The sequence below is a fragment of the Oryzias latipes genome, chromosome 8 (genome assembly GCF_002234675.1).
Source record: "Oryzias latipes chromosome 8, ASM223467v1".
Taxonomy (NCBI): domain Eukaryota; kingdom Metazoa; phylum Chordata; class Actinopteri; order Beloniformes; family Adrianichthyidae; genus Oryzias; species Oryzias latipes.
The window spans coordinates 3,893,792-3,917,393 of NC_019866.2; the positions used below are offsets into that span (position 1 = coordinate 3,893,792).

A 23,602-nucleotide genomic window follows, 5' to 3' on the forward strand; every position below is an offset into this window, starting at 1 on the left:
GTTGGAGGGTTTTTTTTCTCTGTCTGATACCGTCCGCCCCTGACCAGTCCTGCCCTCTAAACATACATTTCGCACTAGTGCACATAAACACGAGGGATGTGAGATCAGCACTTTTTCCTGGAGATTTTTTCCAATACAGTTAATACCTGGCTGAGGATAAATGAAAATTTATGGAAAATTGGTCTACAATTTTTTCTAAATCCTCTGATTTGATTATGGAGTAAATCAACCAACAGAATGTGCAAAAACTCTAGATAAAACCAACGAAATATGCATTTTAAGCACAAAAACTGTCCTAACTAAAAGGACAATTGTACAGTGAAAAGTATTTGAGAGCTGCTATTTTTTGCAGATGAATGTCTACCTGCATTACTTTTCCTTCACAGAGCTGAGAAAACACAGCAGTCTCATTCAGGAACAATGATGTTCTTTTTTCTACACATAATTGGTTTGATGTTCTTGGTTTCAGCAAACGAGCCAAATGTCACACCAAAAACTAAAAAAAATAAAGCAAGAAAAAGTTTGTTTAAATGTTCTAGTAAGTCAAATAAGGATGTGTGACATCATTATTATTATGTCTGTGTTTTGACATCTGCAGCTTAAGTTGTGACAGAAATAGGCTGCAATTACTATTAATTATGGCAACAAGGCAAAGAAACGACCCTGAATAGAGTCGGCTCAACTGATGTCAGTTTGTTTGACTTCTTTTGCTTTGTTTTGTTATTTTTGACGCAGTCCTGCAGTTTTTGTCTAATGTTCCCACCAAACGCGTCCACTTTCAATGAAAAGTCTATGTAGACGCATGTCGATTCAAACTTTGGACTTCCTTGGAAATGCATTCATGCGTCGCTACGCAAGTGTTTAAGTCCGTTCGTGGGCTCTACGTTACGTTACGTTCGTTGATCACGCGCAGTCAGTTTAACCGGTTGAACTTCTTGGCTGTTAAAACGTGGTAACGCCGAACTGTGACCAATCAGGGACGCGGTTTTGGTAATTATTTGTCGGAAGTGCCAACCATTGTAGACACTATCATAGAGGAGAAATCAATAATTGCGCTTTTTTGTGCCCCGGCTTGATCTATATGACACCGAATTGTTCACATATCGGAATAGAGTTGTGAAAGAAAAAAGCCTGGAGCACCACGTCAACATTTCACGTCAAGCCTCATCCCACTGTAGGTGGCGGACAAGCGCTAGTTAACAGTAAAAATACTAGAGAAGAAGTATCCCACTTCCTACCGCTCCCTGCGTGTCTGATGCGAACACCACCGGCTAAATGTGCTTCCATGAAATCGCGCCACACGTGGACGGTGTGAATGCAGCATGAAAAGTCAATATAATCACGCATTTACATGCGTTTACATTGGCTTTACATTATGTTTACATACGCAACACAGTTTTAAGTCAGTTTTTGGGCTCCATATACAAAATGCGTAGCTGTCATACGCGAGTTACTAGTTAAACCTGACCAGGGAACCCGACGTGCTAGTGACGTATGGGTTGCATCTTTTTTGATTCATGGAAAAGCCTGGAGTACGAGTTACGAGTTTTGCGCGGCTACAACATTTCGCACCAAACCTCTCCCAACTGTGAGTACATGCGCTTGTATCGAGTAACGATACACATGCATCAGGCCTTGGGAGCATCTGCAGCCTTTGGGTTCCACCTTATGGTCTATACTGTGGTGGGTCTTAAAACAGCCACAATGCAAAGGTTTATGTAGGAATCTGCCATGCACTGACTGCGCTCAATGCAAACGTCTGACTAAAGAACCACATATTTTGGTTAAACTTTGAAAAAAGACAGTTGTTTTTCGGCAACTTAGGAAAACTGTTGTCACACGTGCGGACCACCGCATCGTCTCCTCTGGTGGTACGGAGCACATGACAATAACAAACCCCCATCTGAGTCATGAGGCTGCCACCCATGACTCCCCCTGTAAACATCTGTCTGTCTGCGTCTGTCTCATCTATAAGGAGCGTGTCTGTTTTCCTGAAGCAGAGGTCCTTGAGAAGAAAGGCAGGCTGTCAGAGATGGAGGAGAAGACTGGGACAGGTTCATTTATTCACAGAGGAGTCGACACATCTGGATGACAGTCCCACTGGGGTCAGATAGGACCCAGTTCTATATTTCAGACATCTCACCTCCCATCACTGTGGGAATGAGTGTCCTATCAGCTTATTGACCCAAAGCTTTTTTTTAAATTACAATATCGGTTCTACGATGTTTATTTTTTTTTCTAATAGTTCTAAATAAATAGAATAAAAAATGTCACTCTAGCTTCCCACAGTTCAAAAGCATGCTTCACAGGTATGTGTGTGATTGTGTGGCCCTGCAACAGGCTGGCGACAGGTCCAGATTGTCAGATTTGCCAGGTTAGGCTCCGGCAGCCCCAGGACCCCAAAAGGGTTACAGGGGGTTGAGAAAATGGATGGAAATGGGGGAAAAAAAGTGCTGCCAGAAGGCTGGAAAAGAAGGGAATCAGGATGCTGCAGTGACTAAAATTTAATGTCAGCCTGCTGCAAAATTAAGAGAGGGACCTGGCTGCAGACTAGATGGCCCTCACCAGCCTGAAATGGAAATTCAACAAGATTTCAGAATTGGAGCATCTTTAATTAAAACTTTTTAATGTGAATAAACCATTAAGTGTGCAAGATGATCTTAAAATGGGACAAAAACACGTGTTTTGTTCCTTTCAAAAGTCATACAAACAAAAGGGTTCAGATTTGTAAAACTGCTAACCCTTTGAAACTGAAGCTTTAGCTCCGGTGTTTGCATTGCTTTTCAACCCTTAAGGGGTCTGTGTCATGCAAAATAAACTTTTTGAGCTTTCAAGTGTATTTTAATGTTAATTCATCACAAACAACAACCCAAAAGCGGTATTTTGATTCATTTCTAAGTATTCCTCATTAACCTGCTCTCTGAGCACCAGCCCCTCCCAATCTACAAAAACAAGCGGGTTCTCACATTGTGATGTAGATAAATGAGGAACAGCCCCTTCCAGTAAGAGTCTACCCTGCCAGCTCCGCCCCCAGAATAACACACACACACACACTTTCTCCGCCGAGCTAGTGATGATCGGATAAACGCTCTGAGTTGCGAAAATAACTAATAATTCATTAAAAAACAAAGAAATCTTTAGTGTGCCAAAGGTAATATATGGATATAGTTTATTCTGAAAGGCTTAAGAAAAAGCATGATATACTGTAGGTCCTTTAACGCCATCTCAGCACATTCTGGGGCGGAGAAAAGCCGCTTTAAGGTGTTACTTACCGCCACTTTTCTCTGTGGATCAGCTGATTCACGTACATAAAGAGTAATAGTATGTCGAAGAGCTCAGTAGGTTTTGACATGAGACATCTCCAGTGTTACAGGTTTAAAGCTTAAGTCAGAATAACAAAGGAACTGGTAGGGTCGGCAGTTAAAGACGTCTTTGCCATCTTGTTGGCTGCAGCTGTTTAAAATGAAAAGAAGTGACTGTTAAAATCTGCCTTTAGGTTATTGTTCATCTGAGGTGATTTAAGCTCATTTTTAAGGAAAGATAATGTAGTTTTCATGGACTCTGTGATGACCACTTTGCTGCGACACGTTCTCCAATGTGGAAGATGACCTTTGAAGTGGCGGGTGTCTTTCTCTGTGGACTTGAGCTGCGGTAAAGTCTGCTCTCTCAGCCTCTGGAACAGAAGTGTTTATCAGAGGTTTTACGCTCATGTATGTCTACACCTTGTCAAGCACTCCGCTCCACCTCCAGGGGGCTCAATATTAGTGTTGAGCTCTGTGATGCGTACAGACTCAGCAAAGAACACACAGATCACCGCCAGAGAGGGCAGACAGCTGAACCCCTTCCAACCAGGACAGACACTAAATACGTTCAATCAAAGTTTAATCACATCCTCAGAGCCAGAAGGAAGTGTCAGGACTGAAGCAGTTTGATGAGTAAATAAGAATGTCGAGTAAAGTTTCCTAAAACTGCAGATGAATGAATTAGAGATGTGACAAGCTGGATGATGAAGCCAGAACTTTTGCACGTCTGGAGTCAAATATCTCCACCTCAGGCAAAAAAAAACAACTTTACAGTTTTTCTTGGAAACTGATGTGTTCCTTTTTCTTTTTTCAGAAGACGAGTGGGATGTGGGAGTCACTTTACAAACTCTACGGCCCAGCAGGGAAGCAAAGAAGTTTTAAATAATGCAGATTTTTGAGGATCAGCTTTTGAGAGACTTAACGTCAGTCCTGCTACCACTAAGACACAGAAAATGCAAAATAATGTCCAACTTGGCAGAAATCTGAATAATTTCCCTCCAAATAGTATCTGTGGTGTAAAAAAAAGTCAGGTTAAGAATGTACAAAACAGCATCTTCAGGACAAGACCTTCCCTTCCCTGCAGGAACCGAGATATTTGTTCTCTCTGTTTTGCAACATTTAAAATCTCTGATTCTTGCAGGACTCGTCGAATCAGCAGGTGACATATTGGAGCCAAGACCCCAAAATACTAATAGAAAATCCTTTTCAATGTGTAAAAAGTTCCAAGTTCTTCATTCAAATAGCCATGGACACACAACGCCACTTACTGGACAAGCAGCGCCACCCGGTCATAGGGCACCTTCGGATTGGTAGCAGGCAGTCAGATGTTTGTGACAGACCCAGGAGTGGAGCCCCGTCAGTGAAAGACCACAACCGTGACTAGTTCCTAAGGACTGAACTCAGACATGGTTTAGAAAACGCCACAAAGCTGCAGACCAGATGTTCGGGGTACCAGGGTTTCCAGACAAACCATTCACAACCAACTCCATCGCTTTGACTTGAATGGCCGGCGACGGTTGCAGGTGACTCCACTGACGTCAAGACACCGGCGTGAACATCTGCAGTGTACACAAGACCATGTGACCTGGACAATGCAGCAATGCTCTGCCGTCCTGTTTACTGTGTCGGGTGTCGGTGTCTGTGTCGGGTCACCTTGTACAAAAATGATGGTCGTGAGTCATACGCCGGGGTCAACTCTGGTGGAGGAGGTGCAACAGTCTGGAAAGGCATCACCAAATATCATAAAACCCATTTGCTTTTTGTAGAGTTTTGGTCACTGCACGTTCTTACCTCAGAGATATCATAGGACCTATCATTCTCCCCCAATTCCACAACTATCTGTTCATGGATGATAATGCTCCACATCACAGAATTGTCACAGCTGGACTACAGGAAGTGGGCGTGGCCTCATATGGTTTGGCCAGCAATGACCTGAACTCTGTAGAGCCCATCTGGAACCAGCTGATGATGGTACCCCCATCCCCAAGTGACCTGGCAGAGCTGTATGTTGTGGAGGAGTTTGCCTCAGAACAACATCATGAGGTTAGTGAGAAGCATGAGATGTCGTCGACAAGCCGTTGTTGCTGCAAATGGTGGTAGGAAATGGTCAATTGGGGCTATTTGTTGGAGTTAATAAATATTAAACACAATGAAAATTGTGTCTCTTCAAGTTATCTCATTTAATTCAAGGGAAACTTTTACATTTTTCATATAGGAAAAGCATTCATGAATACATAAATAACCCATGGTGTAAGTCATGTAAGTCATGTGCGTTGGAGCAGAAAAATAAGTAAAGCTCGCAAAGCAGTGGCGTTTGAGGATTTGGAACCACTGATGTCGAGTAACTGCATAAAACACTGAAGTCCTCGGTCAAAGGATCTTCAGCTCTACTGCAGAGCAGACTGCTAATAAAGGTTATTCCTTCCCGCAGCAATTAGAAAACATAATTAGCCTCCGCTGTAACCCAATGACTTTTACTTTTACAACAACTCAATTTCCCTTTAGGATTTACAAAGAACATTTGAGTGGAGTTTGATTGACTTTAAATGCCTGTTCAGATCTAGGTCAAAATGTTAATAGATGTTCAGCTCATCCCCATCATACCTGGCAACAAAAAAAAGATTATAAACTAATTTCTCCACTTTGGATTAGAGTTCAAATCAAAGTTTTTTGTTTTGTTTGAATTTATTGGTTCATTTCAAGAAGTTTCCACAATGGAAAAAGACAAACAAAACACATCTTTAAAGATATTCATTCATTTCGTTCAAACAAATGTGTTTATTTGTGATTAGTATACTAGTTATTTTTTAGAATACATGAAAAAAAAAAACACTCTGATCTTTAGGGATAAATTAAGTTGAAAAAGTCATTTTGAAGCTTGAATTTTCTGGCTAAAACTTCACACAGTGTTTGCACAACATGAACACCAGAGACGTGGCTGCCATGGCAACCCTTGGAGACCTCGGCTTGGCGAAGGCCAGACGAAATGTGACTTGTGAAACTGGCACAAACCCCAGTTCCACGTCTCACGACACCTAGACTTATCTGTCTTGGCATCAAACCTGCATGAGCTCAGCTCGCACGGCTTTTTCCCCCCCCAATTTCATTTGCAAACTAGTTTGTCACCGTTGAGGGCTGATTTTCAATATCCTTGTCCTGAAAATTGTAAAATAAACAGCCATCAAGTCAAGTGATGTTTTTTTGAACGACTTTATGAGTCTGTCATGCGCACGCTGGGATTTATTGAGTCTGCAGTGTTTCCTTCACTGCTCAAGCGTGTGTTCAGCCTTCACAGCCGCCGGTGGAAAAGCTGCTCCTTTACTCCAAACAAAAACCTGTTGATTCCTTCAGAAACGCAGCCGTCCTTCAAGCTGCAGAGACTCCACATGCACAGCTGATGCAGGTAAGCAGACTGTGGAGCTCACACGTCTGCTGTCCGCTCAGTCATATTTTCTGTTACCTGAACTGACTGATCTGCAGTTTTATGCTGGTTCTCATCTCAAATCACACGGAGAGTCAAACAGAAGCTCTAAAGTAACCCAGGTGAGAGCATAAATCTTTAGGCTGAATGAAGACGTGCTGGACGTTCAGACTGGCTGCTCGCACGGCCAGCTGGCTCCACTTCTGTTTGCACGACTGTCTGCCGCTGCCCAGATGAGACTCTCAACAGAGAAGCAACTAAGACAGGAGCTTCTGTCAGAGTTAAAGATGGTTAAAAAAAAAGCCTGGAAAAAAAACTCCTAAAAGCTGCTTTTGTTCAATCCTGAATAAAGGACACAGACTGCAGAACAGACATGTAAAGTGAAATGAGGCAGAAATAGAAATTTCAAAGTGTCTTTGAGCAAGGAATTGAACCCCACAATGCTCCTGTTTGGTGTGGTGGCGCCATGAGTGTGTGAATGTTTGTGACTGTTTAAAGCACTTAGAATGAAGGTAAAAATAAAAAGAGCTGCATACGTTTGCACCACTTACCATCACAAAGAAAAATCTACCGAGAAGAGTCACAGTGAAAGCATTTAAAGACAAGCAATCCTGTGAGAGAACATCACTCCATCTGCTGGACACTCCACCTCTGAGCATCATTAAAGGTCTCTACTAGACATGATCCACCTAAATCTGAAAAAAACTCTCACATTTGTGTCTTTTGTGCAACTTTAACAGGCCTTTAAAAAAAACAGCCTCTGAATCTATCTTACATCCTCTCACACCCCCAACCTATCATTACCAAGGCAACAAAAATGGCGAGCAATGTTGGATATTTTTTTGTCTGCTCCTGATTCACGATGATTTGAATGAAGAAATGCTCAATTTTAAGCTCAAATTTATTTTTTTATTTGTCCTCCATCATCAGAATAACGAAGAACTTTAAAAAAAAAAAAAACATTTTCATCTGAGCAGGTCTTTAAATTGTAGCTGAAAACCCCAACTTTCAAAATAAGAGCACACTTTGTGATTTAATTTAGAGAATTTTACAGCAAAAAATGCAAAACAATTTACTTTGCCAACTATAAAAGTTGTTGTTTTATTGTGTTTTGAAAAAGTTTGAGCTTCAGCTTTAAAGAAAGGTAATATTAATGCTTTGTAATAGACAGCTAAATTAAGTCCTGTTGGAATTTCAATTAAGTTGTCATTAGCCCTTGTGCTATCTTGTGGGGTCCAGATGACCCCACGGGTCATCTGGACCCCACAAGATAGAACAAGGGTTAAAATGTGTGCCCATCTAAAATATCAGACAAAAATTCTTTTCTGTCAGACTGCAACAAACTCATATCATGTTTAAAACTTTGACTGACAGCTGAACTGTCACTTTCAGTGCAGGGAGCTTGAACGCTGACCTGCACCTTACCAGAACCTAGAGAAATTCAGCTCTTTGGCCCCTGTGGAAGGCCTGGAAAGTCCCCGTCATGCATGTGCGGCTGCACTCCTCCTGTTTCACGTCCTGAATGCAGCACCTCCTCCTCCAACGACTGAGCACTTTCCCAAATATAAACCATTTCTTGGCTGAGCGACAGATTCAAAACGGGGAGGAGTCTGACGCCGAGTTCAACTCAGGACGGACTGAAGGACAAACAAGTAGGAAGATTTGTGAGAGGACAAAGGGAACAACAAAGCTTCTTTTTTTTTTTGACAAATTCCAGGCTGGAAAGTAAGTGTTTGCTTGATGTTTTCTTCATAGTTTAACATAAACAGGCTTGTGTGGTGTTGATATATCTGGGGACCAGCAGGACATGCCTCAAGCCTCTGTTTGCTCAGGAGAGGACGTGTGCTTGACGCTTTAAGATCTTTTGGAGGATCGGTTTATTTCTGTTTGGGATGTTGGTTCATTAGAAACCATAGAGTTGAATTCAAATGTATCCACACTGTCTTTGCTGAGAAGGTCACCAATGTGGCTTCAGGCGTGAGCGTGTGCACAATGTGACGCAGCTCTGACTTTGCCCTCCCATTGTCCTCTTCCACAGATGTCTTCTGCCACCTTGGCCGCTCGTCGAGTCCTCGCCGCTGCTGCGTCACATGCAGCTGAGGAGGGAGGAGGTGAGTTCGCCATAGCAGGACGTCAGGATCTACCGCAGCCATGTAGTCGTTTCAGATGTGAGATTGCAGGCGCAGAGTTTGAATCCACGGTTAAACATTAACGGAAAGGTCAGCAGGGCTGAAATTCAACCTGATAAGCAGAAGAAATCTGCTCCTCTGCATTTCAGTCTTCAGTTTGGTTGAATGTTTTTTTCCACAGCAAGGACCTGGAAGATCCTGACATTTGTTCTGGCCTTTCCCGGCGTGGGCGTCTGCATGGCCAACGCCTACATGAAGATGCAGCACCACAGCCACCACCAGCCGGAGTTTGTGCCGTATTCTCACCTCCGCATCCGCACCAAGGTGAACGTCAGGCCCACTTCATTAGCAGGCGATCTGTATCTCCATCACCTGGAAGTTGATCTTTCCTTCCCGCAGAAATTCCCCTGGGGTGACGGCAACCACAGCCTGTTCCACAACCCGCACGCCAACGCTCTTCCCGACGGCTTCGAGAGCTCAGAGCACTGAGAGCATCACTCAGTCCGCTCAGCTGACGCAGGCCTCCACCCTCGCTTTGACAATGTTGGCCAACGGGAGAGGCAGCCCTGTCATCGAGGGGCTCGATGGGAATAAAACCACTTTATTCTGTGTGAAAATGAGAACCATTTCATTTCTATTGCATTTAAATCCATGAGATGTTTGGGATCTGGAGCAACAACCTGAATACAGGAAGTACAGCGTTCTCTGGCGTCTGTTTTTATGAAAACAAAAAGCTGGCAGAGACAAAACAACTAAAGCTAGAAAAAACATTCAAAAACACCTTTTGCTGTCAAGTCCAAACCTCTTATAAAGACTTTTTAAGCAAAAATGAAATTTAACAAAGATGTCTTGAGCTTGTGTGTGTGTGTGTGTGTGGGGGGGGGGGGGGTCTGCTGAGCCAGAAAGCTGAGTGTCGTGCCCAGAAAACAACAGGAAAGGAGGGCTGAATGGTTGAGAAAAGTTTGCGGGAGGGAGGAAGGGGAAGAGGATGATGAGAGGACGTATGAACTCTAAAGAAAAGGTCATGTGGAGGTGGAGGGTGGAGCTGAGAAAATCCAAACGGTGCCGGACAATCCAAACAGATTTAGAGTTACCCTAAGAGGTCATTCTATTCCCAAACTCTAGGACACAACAGAGGGGCAAAATAAATGAAAAGTCCATTCGGTCCATTCCTCCATGCAGATCTTCTCCAGAGCTGCGATGTTTTGCCGCCGTTTCTGAGTAACAGACTTTTCTCCACAGAGTCTGTATTGGACTGAGGTCCACAGTTTGGCCAGAACACTCCAGAACCTTAAATTGCTTTTAACGTAGACACTCCCTCGTTGCCCAAGTGACGTGTGTGGGATGATTTTCATTGTAGAAGATCCAGCCATGTTTCCTCCTGAATGTTCTCACTGATGAAAGGACAAGTTGGTGCAAAATCTTTTCAGACCTGCCATCTTCTTCTTCATACGGATCAGTCATCCTTTCAGAAAAGCACCCATGATGCTTCCACCTCCATGCCTCACAGTGGGTATCGTGTCCTTCAGCATCCTTCCCTCTTTGAACACAGGGAGTGGCGTTTCTCCCAGTTCTGGGCCGTTTCCTCGCCAATCCTTCATACTCCACCAGGTGAGATCGTCCATGGAGCTCCAGGTGGAGGAAGATTGAAGACTCACTCCAACTAAAATGCTGTTTTTAGTGTTTTGTACATGTTCTTGTGGCATTTTTCTGATGAATATTAGGAAAATGTAGTTTACCATTACATTTATGAGAGGCAGACAAAACAAAAAGCAGCTCTGCAGAAACTATGTCCAGGAAAACATCACAGATTTTTTACATTTTGGCAAAAAGCAGTTGTTTTTTTTGTCTTACTTTGTTCTTATTGTAAACCATTTCTATTCCTGCCTCCATTGTAGCGCTGAGATTGTATCTAAAATGTAAAGCGCATTCTAAATAAAATTTATTATTACTATTATGGAAAAATCACTGGGGACGCTTAGAAAACAGATCAGAAGGCGATCGGAGTCGGACTTTTAAAACGTTAAACGACAAAGAACCATAGTTCATGAGGGATAAGCAGCTACATAATGAGATATGATGCAGATAGTAAAACATAAGCTTTTAATTCAGAAAAACAGGTCAGTTTTGGAGGAAATCTGCTGGACTTTTTCTTTTCTGCATATTTATATTTGGATAACTCAGTTTAGATAGCTGGTCTCATCCCAACGGCAACATGTTTTTAGGCTTCAGTGAAACAAAAACACCTTTTTGTCGTTGGATTTCATGAAAGTCCAGAATTACAGTCCAGCAGGTCAGGTTTGAACTTTGAACTCCACTGATGTCAGTTTTTGTCTGGATTTGGACCTCCCGGTTCTAATTCGTAAACAATTGTTTCTGCATTTGGATGCAAAGAAGACAAACTGGAAACCAATTGATGTTCAAAGAATATATTTAGCTGCACACTCATCATATCTGACAGCTGTTAGTGCACGTGTGTCGTTCCATAGCATCTCTATGTACAAAATAAATAACCGGCTCCTACAGCATTCCTTAAGTCCAGCTACATGACGGTTCAGGGATGCTCTGATGTCCATCCAATGCACAGCTTCAGAAGAAAAATAATACTGTTGTAAGAAATAAAATAAAAACTGGAACAGAAGCTTATCATGAAGGGACAGGTCCAATTATATAAAAAGAAGCAGATCTTTTTCGTTTATGGAGCTCCAGTGGATGTGAAGAGTTTGTGGAATCGCTGGAAGCTCGTGGTCGGGATGTCTTCAGCTGAGAGCGGCCGAAGCCAGATGGAGCAGGTCCTGCTTCAGAGTCTCTGTGCTGTCCGCCGTCTTGGCTAACCTACGGAGGCAAACTCCGGCGGCGGACGAGGACGGGAACAGCGGGGGCCCATCCCGGACGCCGAGCAGCAGGGACAGGCACGTCCGACCCAATGTGGGGTAGTTGTAGCGCTGCGAGAAGCAGTACATCTGAGGAAGCAGCGAGGCCACGAGGCCAGCAGCTGCCGGCTCCTCACCCCACTGGGGGGGTTCTTTTACTGGTTTTGAAGCAGGAGACACTTTTTTGGTTGTGACTTCGCTCAAAGCATCCAGTCCTGTGCAAATGTTGTGCTCTGCTCCAGAAAAACCCCTTTTCTTCCTCTCAGTTTGCAGCAGAGGACACTTCAGTCCCGTCAGCTCTGCCTCACATGTTGGACTCGCCAGGTTCACCTCAGCAAACTCCTGCTCCAGCTTCCGCTTTTCTGCGTTCCGGTCTGCAGCGGGTTCTCCTCGAGGAGCAGCCTTTGAGGAGCTGGACCACAGGAGCGAAACGCAAAGATCCTCTAAGTCTCTCTGCAGCGGATCCACCAGAAACCTGCACGCTCCCACCATCGCTTCGCCTAAAGGGGTCTTCAGAAAAACCGCGTCTTTGGTTGAAAGCTCTTTGGCCGTTTGGCAGATGTTGAGTCCATCGTGGACCAATGTGTCCAGGATCAGACACGTTGCTTTTGTCCCGCCCCCCTGACTGGTTTCCCCGCCAAAACGACACCCGTGGAGGTAATGAAGCAGCGGGAGCAGCATTCCTGTAGTTGCGTCTTTGATTCTTATGGCTTCTTCTGCTTTAGTCTGAGCTTCTCCAAAGCCTCCTCTCAACAGAGCCCGAAAGTACTGCGAGTGCACTTCGCCCGCTCCCTCCGCCCCGCCCACGGCCGCTCTGTTGACCGGGAGCCGGCTGCCGTCGTCCAGCAGCAGGAACAAGTCGGACGCCGACAGACCGTACGGGCAGGTGTCGGAAAGGCGGGGCTTTTTCAAGGGAGGGGTGGAGTCCACTTCAGGGTGACTGCGTGACGGCAGTGAGCGCCTATCTGTTCTGGCTACGTCAGCTTTAGCGGTCAAAGCAGACAAGCATCCAATCAGGAGAGAGACGTACAGAGAACGGAGGCGAGAGGTCCGACCGGAGGGGGGTAAATTCATCAGGTCGGGAAGCAGCCGGCCACACTCCACGGTGTGATCTTTATCGTCCCCCTCCTCATCGTCATCATCATCAGCGTCAGCGTCAAGACCCAGAGGTTTCAGAGCCAGAAGCAGACCCCCAGTGTCGAGAAGAAGCTTCCTCAACAGAGTTTTGTTGCTGGAGAAGAAACAAAAACATCTTTTTTAGGTCAACTGTGTCATCAGATAACCTTTAGTAGAGTCTGAAGTATACCAGATGTTTACAATGACCGAGGAATGACACCGACCCATGAAACCCATTAAAAATGCTTTAAATGAGGTTAGAATTTAGGCTCCGTTACGGCAGCAAGCAGCCCTGTTAGATGCTAGCACAAGCAGATTGTTGAATTCACTCGCACAGCAAATAGAATGAAATCCCAGGAAGAAAGTGACTATTATTCACATGTAATTTTCCAAATACGTGGGGGCAGAGCTGAACTTCTTTCTTGTCCGCAGGGACTCAGAGGATGGGTTGAGTTTAGGAATGACGGTTACGGCGAGGCTGTGTTCACACCGACGCGGTATGAGGTCCAGACGTGCAATCTGAGTGACGGGAGCAACACAAAGGTCTGGCAGCAGCGGGGCGCAATTTGGTACCCGCCTGAACCAAATGAAGGCGGAGTCACCCTGGGCAGTCTGTCGCAGGGCGGCTGGAGCAGGAGCGATGGCGATCATTATGCCGGCACCCGTGAGGCGAGCTAAAGGCCAGACAGAGAGCCAGGCTGCCGGCAATGATTAAAAAAAAAAAGTCCCCTGATTTTATTCTCGTTTTTATTATGACCCTCACCGGACAGCAGACCTTCAAACTCGGCCAAAGGGAGAACACAAATGCAAATACGTGTCAAAAACACAAATAACATGATTTTCATGGGAAAGGGGACTTTAAACTAACATTACAAGAGTTGTGACACATAACTGTGTTATTGGGATAAATCCTTTAACATTTGTACGTCATTTAGTGGGACTTCGTAGAAAATTTTGTCGACATTTTTCTTATTGTTTTGACTTTATCTTCTGGATGTATTCATTTTTATTTTCTCTCTACACATTTAACCTTCATATTAAAGCATAAGATCTCAATTCTTGTGATTTTTGCAGTAAATAAACGATCGCATTCACTTCTCAGGATTGAGTTTTTGGACATTTTTATGTGGAATTATTGTGGAATGCAATGACAAATATCTGTACAGAAAAAGAATCTGAGGTTGTACTAATGAAATGGATGTCGAGCAGTGCCGTAAAAAAACAGGTTCACTAATAAATCAAATTGTATAGTAGTAAAAAAAATGCTCTAAACTCCCCTGAAGGGTTAAAAAAAACATAAAGCAAAATAACACATAATCGCTTATCTGAACACAACAGACAAAGAATTAAATCGTCTCCTCACCTGTTTAAGAAAGGCAGAGACAGCGCACAGTTCATCCTGTCTGACTCCGAGCCCGACAGCATCACATGGGAAAGGACGCCGGAACCAAAGCCCGACTCGCACTGAACCCGCAGGTTATTCAGAACAGCGACGCCTGCAGAGGCAGAAGACAAATGCAGAGCCTTCAAGAAGAGTCCTCCACACCAAATGAGATATTTTAAAGATCCACTCCGATTTGTTTGTTTATTCTAAACATGTTCTTGTGGCATTTTTCTCATGGAAGAGAACAGAATTAAGCTTAGATGGGGTTTCTTTCTTTAAATCACTGTAAATCAGGAGCAGATGAAAAGGCGTAGGAAATGCTGGACTGGCCACAAGCTCCCTGCTCTGCTCTATTCTGATGCATCCACTTGGACAACCGGATAGCCGTTTTTGTCGTACCGCTACTGTTAGGGAAGGGGGGGCGGGCTTACTCCACACCAACAGTTCCGCTCACACGTCGGAGGTGACTTTTCTAAAAAATCCTCTTTTTAATTTACCGGTAATCATTTAATCTTGATAAAAAGAAGACTGGGAACGCTTTGAAACAGATCAGAAGATGATCGGAGTGGATCTTTAATGCCATTTCTTTCTTTTGCTTCTTCCGTCTTACCCAGCTGTTTCACTTTGGCCTTCACTCTCTCCGTCTGCCTCTCCTCTCCTCCTTTAGTTTGGCAGAGGTGATGGTGAATGAGCGCCACCGAACCCGTCCGGACCAGAGCCTGCAAGCAGTTTGGGTTGCAGCTCAGGCGGCTGAGCAAACGGAAGCACCTGCTGCTCGGGTCCTGGTGCTGAGTGAGGTAGTAGAGCAGCCCAGACGTGACACCAGAGCTGACCAGAGCGCCGCTCGGGTCGCCGGCGTGGGAGAAGCGGGACAGCAGCAGCAGGACGGGAGATTCGGGCGTCCAGGGTTCGGGGTGGTACGGGTGTTGGTAAGCCGCTGCCGGCCGAGGCAAAGACGGAGGGGAGTCCAGAGTGACTTTAGCGAGGAGAGACGCTGAACTGACTCTTCTCTTCTTCTGTGGGGAGGAGAACTTTGACGGAGAGGCCGAGGCTTGACTTGTCTTAGAGGAAGCAGAGGAACTAGTCTCCAGCGCGCTGGAAGGAGACGAATAACTGTACGTCTCTGAAGAGGAAGAGAAGGCAGGTGAAGAAGAACCAGTGGAAAACAAGGACGGCGCGGGGGAAAACGAAGAGGACGCAGACGGAGTGACGGCAACTTTAGGAGACTGAGCGGTTTTAAGAGAGGAAGAGCTTGGAGAAGATGATGGAAGACTCGCACATTCTCCATCCACACGGGACGAATCCAGAAGGTCCCCTTCAGAAGATATTAATCCTTCAGACAGCAGCCAGGATCTGCAGAGGAGAAACGTATAAGTAACTGTAGAAAACATCTTCGACGGTTCCTTTTCTGTACCTCAGACTCAGAAAGCTCGAGGATCCTTGCTCTCTGCAGGCTTCCTCCTTCTTGCTTCCCTCTGGAGGGGGGAAATCAAAGGACTCCAAACACGACGTGGGTAGCAGCTCTTTTGGAGATGTGCCGGATAAGGAGCTGGCATCCAGCTTCTCGGCGGTCTGCTCCTCTTCTCTGGTGATCTTGACAAGCCGTGCGACCAGAAGCGGGACGAGCCCCAGCTCCTGCAGCTGCTCCATGGCGGCCTCGTCAAAAACAAAGTCCACGCAGGCCAGAATGGCCAGCCTGGAAAGCGAGTGGTTCTGATGAGAAGCTAAAAAGCTGGTGAGAACCTCCAAGCCCCCGCTCTCCTTCACTTTGGCCCGATTTACGGCCTCTTTGCAGCACAGGCAAAGAGCCTTGAGGAAGACTCCCGACTTCAAAGGGTCCTTTTTGATCTCCTCTGTGAATTTCTGGATGACACCCAGCGAGCCCACAAGGGGGCGCAAGCAGCCCTGAGCGCACATGTTGGCCAGAGTTTTCAGGGCCAGCTCCTCGAAGCCTTTCCCCGAGTCCTCCGACACCATGAGACCCAGCTGGGCCAGAACCCCAGAACGAGACACCTCCCTGGCACATTCCATGCCGCAGCCTCTGGTCAGCTCATGGAGGGTCTTCAGCGACACCCGCCTCAACCCCTGAGGATACTCTGGAGCGATGAGTGGGGCGAGGGCCGAAAAAGCTCCCTGGGTGATCAGGGAGAGGCGACTCGAAGGGGTATCTGAGAGGTAGAGGAGAGCCCGGGCGGCAGACTGGGCACACTCCAGTTTGAGGCAGGACTCTGCGGGAGGAGCAGCGGTGGGGGAAGACGGAGCCGAGGACATGGACAGACAGAGGACGAGAAGAGGAACGCCACCTGTAAACAGGGAAATACAATTAGTGCAAAACAATGTGATTTTTTCCATTCTATTTTTCTTTAAGGTTTAGACTCAAGTTTCTCGTTTGGTATCCACAGATTTTGCACATAAATAGTTATATTTTAGCACCACAAATGCTTCTCAGCATCCATTCCTAATGACCTGCAGAGTGGATGAGGTGAGAGCCGTCTGGATCCATGGCCAAGTTCCCCAGAGCCCGGGCTGCTCGGTTCAGAACCGATTCCAGAGTCACGTTTCTCTTCATGATGTCAACTGAGTTAAAAAAAAAAAAAACAGTAAATTGCACAAATGTTACAAAGATTTACAGATTTGTCTAAAAGTAAAGTAGGAAACTTTTTTATTTTTAAACATCTGCTTCTCTGTTGGTTTTATCTCCTTGTCACCTTTTTAATTTTGTGGTCACCAAACAGGTCGATTTAGTTTTAGAAGAATGTGAATTTCCTTCACAACAGAGATTTTTTTTTGTTAACCACGCCCACATTCCTAATATGTTCATTGTGTATGTCGTAATGTTTCATTCAGCATTTTAAAAATATAATGTGCAGGCAATAGATGAACGCTACTTTTGGGAGTTCGCTACGCTGACGCCATTTAAAATTACAAACTTAAAAGCAACACTTTTTCACTCAGTAGCTTCCCACTGACGCTCGAGGAGTTAGGAGGCGACAAATCGAAATCCTTAGGAAGAGTTCAGCAGGTACTAAAGGGATTTTTATTTTATTTTATTAAAGACAGTGATGTCTTCCCGAGCTCAAAGGTAAAATAAACTTTGTGGTTGTAGACTTAAGTTGGGAGTGTGTGTGTGAGACTTTGGTAACTTCACTACATCACTATTTGTAGGGCTGTCTGAATCTACATTTTCAAAATCCAGTGCCCTAGAAATTTCCCAGAAGTCTCTGCGAAAAACCAGTGTGGTAAATATAGACCACAATGCATTGCATTTGAACAATTTATGTGGGGAAAAAATGTATTTTAATCTTTAGTTTTTTTTTAAATAAATTATCCAAGTTTTCATCCAGTGGTCATCCCATAATGTTTTCAAACTCCCCAACACGTGTGGTTTCATCTTTAGAGTCCCATATGAGAATTTGGTTCCATTCTTTTTTCTTTTTACATTTTTGCCCGATGTTTTGTACTGGGAGTTAAAATTTTGGTGAGCTTTTCAGTATGTGACAGGGGTGAAATGTTTGCTCAAAAGGTGCATTAAGAAAAAAACCATTGGGAAAACAATCTGTTTCTTACGGTCCAGGACTGCTACGATTACATACCTAGAACATTAATCCCATCCATCTTCCGAACCTGTTAAAAGATAAGCAATTTTCATGGGTATTTAAATGAACAACAACAATAAATAAAAAAACAGTGCCTGTAAAATGTGTGTCACCTCTCTGCGTGTGTCCTGTTCTGTGCAGCAGTTGCCCAGGATGCTGAGGGCCAGGTCCAAAGTCTTCCTTGGGCATTCAGACTGTTTGAGGAGATTCATCAAAGGCCGGAGTCCACCATAACCTCTGAATTTGGCAATGCCAGCCTTCCCAGCCTTGATGTGCTGGGTCCGAATAGCAACCAGGGCTCGCCATTGTGAGACTCGAAATCTTTTGTCCACGTCTTTACCAGAGCCTGCATCCACCTGGTTTTCAGTCCCTGGTCCAGATCTGTAGAGGTGCGCCAAACACCAGGACAGAGATGACTCTGGCAGTGCAGAGTGGCTGTCTTTGGAGGGGGGTCTGGAGTGCTTCCATTCACTCTTTATTGATGATCCAGCCATGACTCCTCAAACTGTCAGGCAAAAATATCCCTCTTGTCTGTCCCCACAAACATAATAGGTCACCACTGGACACTTCCAATGAAACTCCCAGAAATGAAAAAGCATATCTACGCACTTTTAAATGTCAGATAATTCATCCAAATGGAAAATAATAATTTACATAAAAATAATAAAACTTTTTTAAAGCCTCTGGTAATTTCTAACACGATATAGGCACCGGGGGAGAAACAATTAAACTTGTACCACCTGACACCGCAGTCACTGATGGGAAATGGAGTTCACTCTTCCGGTCCACTCCCTGAAAAACAGGCCTACGCGACGATCAAACCAAACGACCTTTATTCTGCATTACAGAGGCGTATCTGCTCAATATTATGCCTTTATGTCCATCTAATATTCCCATTTCATCGTTATTTTGTTACAGATCATCGAAAAACAAATTGAAAAAAAATGCAAACGCTGTGGCTAGCCGCTAACGCCATCTTTAGCAAAGCAACAAACAAGGGCGGGCACAAAAGGGAAGAAATGAGAAAAGAGGTCGGTTGTTTATATGAATTCTGGGATTTGTAGTTCATATGGTATTTCTTTGGTGTTACTCGCTGCATTTCAGACTACATTCCCCACAAAAAAGGTTTGCGAAATCAAAGCATTTAGGGATTGTAGTTTAGATTAATTTTGGGCAAAGTTATTAAGGATACACAGGACTACAAATCCCAAACAAGCAGGTAAAACGTTGATCTTTTTCGACGCCGTAAAAAAGCGTAATGGATTCTGAGTTTGGTTGTTAAATTCCGCGATAGACATCATCGCTTTTAAGGAGAGTTTAGATTTATATTTGGCAAGTGAACACCATGGATGCAATGGAGACTATTGTAATAACAAATAATGAAGGGAAAGAGACAGATAAGACCATATCCGGTTCCGACGTGAGTAAAACGAGAGCAGGTTGGTACTCAGTTCATCAAGTAAAATAGGTTTCATCCCTCATCGCATAATGCGATGAGGAACTGGTGAGTGCGCATGTCTGACTATTGTCGACTGTATACATATTTAGACTTTAAATTCCACTCATCCATCTTTTAAACTATTTTCAAAGCGTCTTTTGATTATAATGACGTTTTCGCCAAATATATAAAAAAAATCTGTCTTGTTTTCTAGGACATAGTTTCTACAGATTGACAGGAGTTCATTAGAAAGCCTGTCTCCACTTCCCATCATCCCGTTGTTTACACTCTTTCCCGCCATCTTACAGCCCCTCACAATCCCCGACATAACATTAACAGTGCAACAAAAGTGTTGGAGCTATCCAACCGTAAGGTTTTAAACCAGAGTCCGGCTCGGATGAGGAAGACAAAGACATAGTTGGATCTAGTTGTTTAGAAATGGATGCATCGGAATGGAGCAGGGAGCTTGTGCCCCACCGACTGCAGCTCCTAAGACACAAATACTCATGATTTACCAAAACTTGATAAACAGAAATGCATGATTTCATTTTAATCTTCTTTATATATGCTCTCAATCATGAGAAAAATGCATAAGAACATGTTAAAAACACAATTTTTAAATGTTTTTATTGATTCTTTTTTTTTTTTTTTTTTAAATCCATAGAATTTATTTGGACCGTGCAAGTTACATGGCAGCTTGTCAATACCCGGCTGGAAATGGACCACGCTTTTGACCAGCCTGTGTGCAAGAAGAAGAAACTGTGGGAAGTGGTGGCAGAGAAAGTAAACAGCAAACTGAGGGAGTCGGAGGCCTCAGATTTCACAGTAAAAGCATACGAGTGTGATCTCAAGTGGAGAAATATGCTGGCCACATACAGGAAGAACGCAGAGCGGGCAAAGCGGCTGGGGCCCGCCAGCGTCCACTGGGAGTTCTTTAAGGCCATGCATGAGGTCCTGGGGAAGAGCAGAGATGAGATCGAAGCCCAGCGCAGGGCCAAGCTCAGTGGCACTAAGGTGGGCAAGGCTATAGCGAGCAAGAGGTTTACGCCAATCCTGCCCACGCCTCCCATTATGCCCGCTCCCTGTCCCGCCAAGCCTCCACAGGACGTCCTGCAACTGTACATGGATTTGCAGGAGAGGAAGTTGAACATGTGGGTGCAACAGAAAGCACTGGAGGAGAGGAAAATAGAAGCAATCAACAATCTGGCCCAGGCCATCTCCAGTCTGGCTCAGAAGAACAGGATGACAAACGAAGGACACTAGGACAGCAGCTTCTATCAGACTTTCATGACACTATATTAATGCTGCGTGTTTTAAACCTCATCATAAAACATTTGATCAAAAAATAACAAACGGCTGATTTATCAGAATGGCTCACGTTAATTTTAATCTTATTGATACTTAAAGAGGTTGTTGTTTTTACTAGACTCCCAAAGAATGCAACAATAGTTTATTTTTTTTGCCTTAATCATCAGTACATCCATGTTAGTATTTAGAAATACTAACAGTTTTACCAAAAACAAATGTGAAGCAACTACCAATCAAAGACAAACCTATTTTTTATAGTTTCAAATTTTGCTTGATCAGGCAGATTGATGGTGATGACAGGAACTCTGCCCTCCTCTTGTCACTGAAGGTTTCAACTTCATATTTCTACAAAACATCAATATCCAGTTTTTTTCATAACCACCATTTACAACCGCATACCCAGATCCCACTGGACATACGTGGAATGTGCAAACATGAAATGATTTGTCTTTAATTATTGTGTTGCTTTGAGGGAACGGCAGCTGAGTAAATTATTGACATTAACTACTCTTCAAAGTTGCAGAAAATTCAAAGTTTTTGTACATTTTTGTGTTTGGTTATTTTTTTTTTTAAACGTATAAATTACACTTTTAATTCTTTGTTTTGTTGTCAAGATCAGAACATGTCTTAACTCCCTTTTCAAAACACAATCGGATATGAAAATGTTTATCAGCCGAAAGATTAATTTGCTTGAATTCCAAAGAAGTTCCTGCAGCAAACACATTGCTTAACTTTTTGTTTGGCTTTGTGTTTGTTTGTTTTTTAGTTGAAAAAATTTTTTATTCTGAAAAGCACTTTTTCTTGTTTTTGTATGAAAAATGTTTTATAAATTAAGATTGAATTGATGGAATGGGACAAAACAGCAGTGACAGAAATTCAGGGAAATCCGATAAAGATGGTGTTCATCCTCACTGACCCACATATTAAATCCTCGCACTGTTGACATTTTTAAACAGCAACTCTGCAACTCCATCTCGATGAAGAATCCCCTCCTCATCGACTGCTACTTCTCTCTCGGGGATCGGGGCCTCCTCTGTCTCAAAGGGTCCCTCAAACTCTTGTCCCGTGTTCAGGAAAACGTTGTGTAAAACACAAGCGGTCAGCACAACGGCTCTGGCTCGCTCAAAGTTTCCCACGTCCAGGTACTTGAGTCTTTGGAATCGAGCTTTCAGTTTAGCCACAGCCTGATCAAATGTCCCAAAATGCTCCTCTAGAGTTTGGTTGAAGAGCTCCTCCTTCCGTCCGCAGCTGTTTTCGTATGGAGTTAAAATCTGTGGAGTCAGTGGGTATCCGGCCCTTGCTACGAGGAAAGAACCTGAGGGCGTCAGATCAGGCTGCTGTGCAAGTCTGTTCCTCAGAGAGGTGCCTCTCCCGTCCTCTAAACCTGTTCCAGCTCTGCAGTGGAGGATCTGGCCTCTGTGGTCACAAACCAGCTCCAGGCGGAGCCAGGAGCCAGGATGCGTCTCCATCTTCATTTTAGCCCTCTCCATGACACGTTTGCCTACTGGCAGACGGATTGGGATCCATGTGTGTCCCAGCACTCCTAGAACTTGAGGAACCCCTTTCCCGTTCTCCTGCTCGCCTTTTCCAAGCAGACTGGAAAATGGAACAAGCGTCTCCGCGGCGTCACTGCCTGGACGGTAACATTCAACCGTCAGTTACAACATTTCAGCCCAGAAATGACCCTGACCCTCTAAACCCGCTTAAACTCACCAACTGGCCATCTAATGAGCTTCTCCTCCAGCCTGTTGATGCGCTCACAGAAAGAGAAGAAGATCCGGTGGATGTTTCCTTTCTCCAGCTGGAAGCGGTCAGACACTGCCCGGTAGCTGACCCGCTCCGACAGCAGCGTGAGAGACAGGAGGACCGTGTGGGACAGAGACAGTCGAGCCCGTCCAGCCATCCGAGTCCCAGCTTTGGAGCTCTGCAGGAGCTCTGAGATGTGCTGGAGACAGAATCACAGCTCATCTCTGGATGCAACTGACATTCAACATGTTCTCATTCACTCCCCAAACGCTATGAGGTTGACTTTATCCTACAGAAACGTTTACGATTGTTTTATTAATTTTTTTGGACATTAGGTGACACTTCAGGTCCAGACTTTATGGAAGTTTAAAATAAAGAAAAAGCATTTAAATACAAAGCAATCAGCAAATATTGGTAGCCTCCTTAAAATAATCAAGTTTTCTTTTTTTTTAAATCTGATATATTTCAGAAGCAAGTATCTGCTAAATATGTGGATGCTCATTCAGACCACGTGATCACCTGAACAGCCGCATCGTCCACAGAGTCCCGCTTCGGCTGGGACTCCACGGCTTCTGCAGACCCACTTTCTGTTCGCATTTGAGGCGCCGCGTTCGCTTGACTTTGTGTCAACTGTTCATAAATACAAGGAGACTTCTTCCTTTTAAGTGTTGATGCCAGGTCCGACTCCAGGATCTGCTCCACCGCCTTGTCCAACTGATGCTCGAGCTCGACCGCGTTCAGAGGCTGCCATTCCCGCTCCATCATGTCCAAAACGGCTTTCCCCGCCGACAAAACATACTCAGTGACGTCCATCTGCGCGGATGAGAGGTGACCCACGTCCACCTTTATCCACGCAGCGAGAAAAAAGTTCACAAATCAGACAGACCTTTAGCTCTTGCACCATAGCTAACTGCACACAGCTAGCTTAGCCTGTTGTTTGCTGCCTTCACGTACCGTTGGAAATTTGAGCGGCATGAGACGTTTAGGATCTTTCGGAAATCGTACATTAATTACCTTATGTCGAGAGTTTTATTTTATAACAGCGCCAATAAATGACGCACTTCATTCAATACAAGTATACGTGTATTGTAGTATAAATGATGACAGGAGAGGTCGCTATCACGAGGCTTCACGCACGCGCGTATATTAGTTTTTTTTTTTTTTTTTTATGTAAGGAGTAGTCCTCAGAAGACGCACACTCACAGGGAGTATATTTAAACTCCACACAGAAATAAATGTTTCATTTATAAAGACATTTTTTTAACCAAATTCTACTTTCTTTCAACAAC

General features: G+C 44.3%; 4 protein-coding genes across 8 annotated transcripts; 2 read left to right on the forward strand and 2 right to left on the reverse strand.

Annotated features, from left to right (window-relative positions):
• The first annotated feature begins 8,313 nt into the window (after window positions 1–8,313).
• LOC101170680 (cytochrome c oxidase subunit 6A, mitochondrial) lies at window positions 8,314–9,555 on the forward strand. Its single transcript, XM_004071174.4, has 4 exons — window positions 8,314–8,448; window positions 8,762–8,834; window positions 9,034–9,176; window positions 9,252–9,555. The coding sequence occupies exons 2-4, from the start codon at window positions 8,762–8,764 to the stop codon at window positions 9,339–9,341; spliced, it is 306 nt and encodes a 101-aa protein (XP_004071222.1). The 5' UTR covers window positions 8,314–8,448; the 3' UTR covers window positions 9,342–9,555.
• A 1,710-nt stretch (window positions 9,556–11,265) lies between these two features.
• Window positions 11,266–18,855, reverse strand: armc5 (armadillo repeat containing 5). The gene is made up of 7 exons (XM_023957357.1): window positions 17,935–18,855; window positions 17,819–17,849; window positions 16,692–16,802; window positions 15,640–16,528; window positions 14,836–15,578; window positions 14,205–14,337; window positions 11,266–12,956 (listed from the first exon to the last, which is right to left on the reverse strand). The coding sequence occupies exons 1-7, from the start codon at window positions 18,313–18,315 to the stop codon at window positions 11,612–11,614; spliced, it is 3,633 nt and encodes a 1,210-aa protein (XP_023813125.1). The 5' UTR covers window positions 18,316–18,855; the 3' UTR covers window positions 11,266–11,611.
• Window positions 18,803–20,608, forward strand: LOC101170928. Of its 5 annotated transcripts, none has more exons than XM_011477821.3 (2): window positions 18,803–18,852; window positions 19,924–20,608. In XM_011477821.3, exon 2 carries the CDS (start codon window positions 19,977–19,979, stop codon window positions 20,520–20,522), a length of 546 nt encoding a protein of 181 aa, XP_011476123.1. In that variant the 5' UTR covers window positions 18,803–18,852; window positions 19,924–19,976; the 3' UTR covers window positions 20,523–20,608. The 5 variants fall into 5 exon arrangements, with proteins under 5 accessions (XP_011476123.1, XP_011476121.1, XP_011476122.1 ...); XM_011477819.3 differs by lacking the exon at window positions 18,803–18,852 and adding an exon at window positions 18,872–19,040; XM_011477820.2 differs by lacking the exon at window positions 18,803–18,852 and adding an exon at window positions 19,047–19,325.
• Window positions 20,609–21,247: 639 nt separating this feature from the next.
• Window positions 21,248–23,594, reverse strand: LOC101167792 (protein ALP1-like). Its single transcript, XM_004071240.4, has 4 exons — window positions 23,268–23,594; window positions 22,833–23,156; window positions 22,281–22,512; window positions 21,248–22,200 (listed from the first exon to the last, which is right to left on the reverse strand). The coding sequence occupies exons 1-4, from the start codon at window positions 23,286–23,288 to the stop codon at window positions 21,491–21,493; spliced, it is 1,287 nt and encodes a 428-aa protein (XP_004071288.1). The 5' UTR covers window positions 23,289–23,594; the 3' UTR covers window positions 21,248–21,490.
• Window positions 23,595–23,602: the final 8 nt, after the last annotated feature.

Coding starts and splice junctions, on each gene's coding strand:
- armc5 (XM_023957357.1), bottom strand. CDS start 18,315: ATGGCTGGATCATCAATAAAGAGTGAATGGAAGCACTCCAGACCCCCC. Junction 17,850..17,934: donor AACAGGACACACGCAGAGAG/GTGACACACATT, acceptor ATCTTTTAACAG/GTTCGGAAGATGGATGGGAT. Junction 16,529..16,691: donor TCACCTCATCCACTCTGCAG/GTCATTAGGAAT, acceptor CCCTGTTTACAG/GTGGCGTTCCTCTTCTCGTC.
- LOC101170680 (XM_004071174.4), top strand. CDS start 8,762: ATGTCTTCTGCCACCTTGGCCGCTCGTCGAGTCCTCGCCGCTGCTGCG. Junction 8,835..9,033: donor TGCAGCTGAGGAGGGAGGAG/GTGAGTTCGCCA, acceptor TTTTTTCCACAG/CAAGGACCTGGAAGATCCTG. Junction 9,177..9,251: donor ACCTCCGCATCCGCACCAAG/GTGAACGTCAGG, acceptor TCCTTCCCGCAG/AAATTCCCCTGGGGTGACGG.
- LOC101167792 (XM_004071240.4), bottom strand. CDS start 23,288: ATGCCGCTCAAATTTCCAACG. Junction 22,513..22,832: donor TGGACGATGCGGCTGTTCAG/GTGATCACGTGG, acceptor TTCTGTCTCCAG/CACATCTCAGAGCTCCTGCA. Junction 22,201..22,280: donor GCTCATTAGATGGCCAGTTG/GTGAGTTTAAGC, acceptor GTTACCGTCCAG/GCAGTGACGCCGCGGAGACG.
- LOC101170928 (XM_004071175.3), top strand. CDS start 19,167: ATGGATGCAATGGAGACTATTGTAATAACAAATAATGAAGGGAAAGAG. Junction 19,261..19,923: donor CGTGAGTAAAACGAGAGCAG/GTTGGTACTCAG, acceptor TTAAATCCATAG/AATTTATTTGGACCGTGCAA.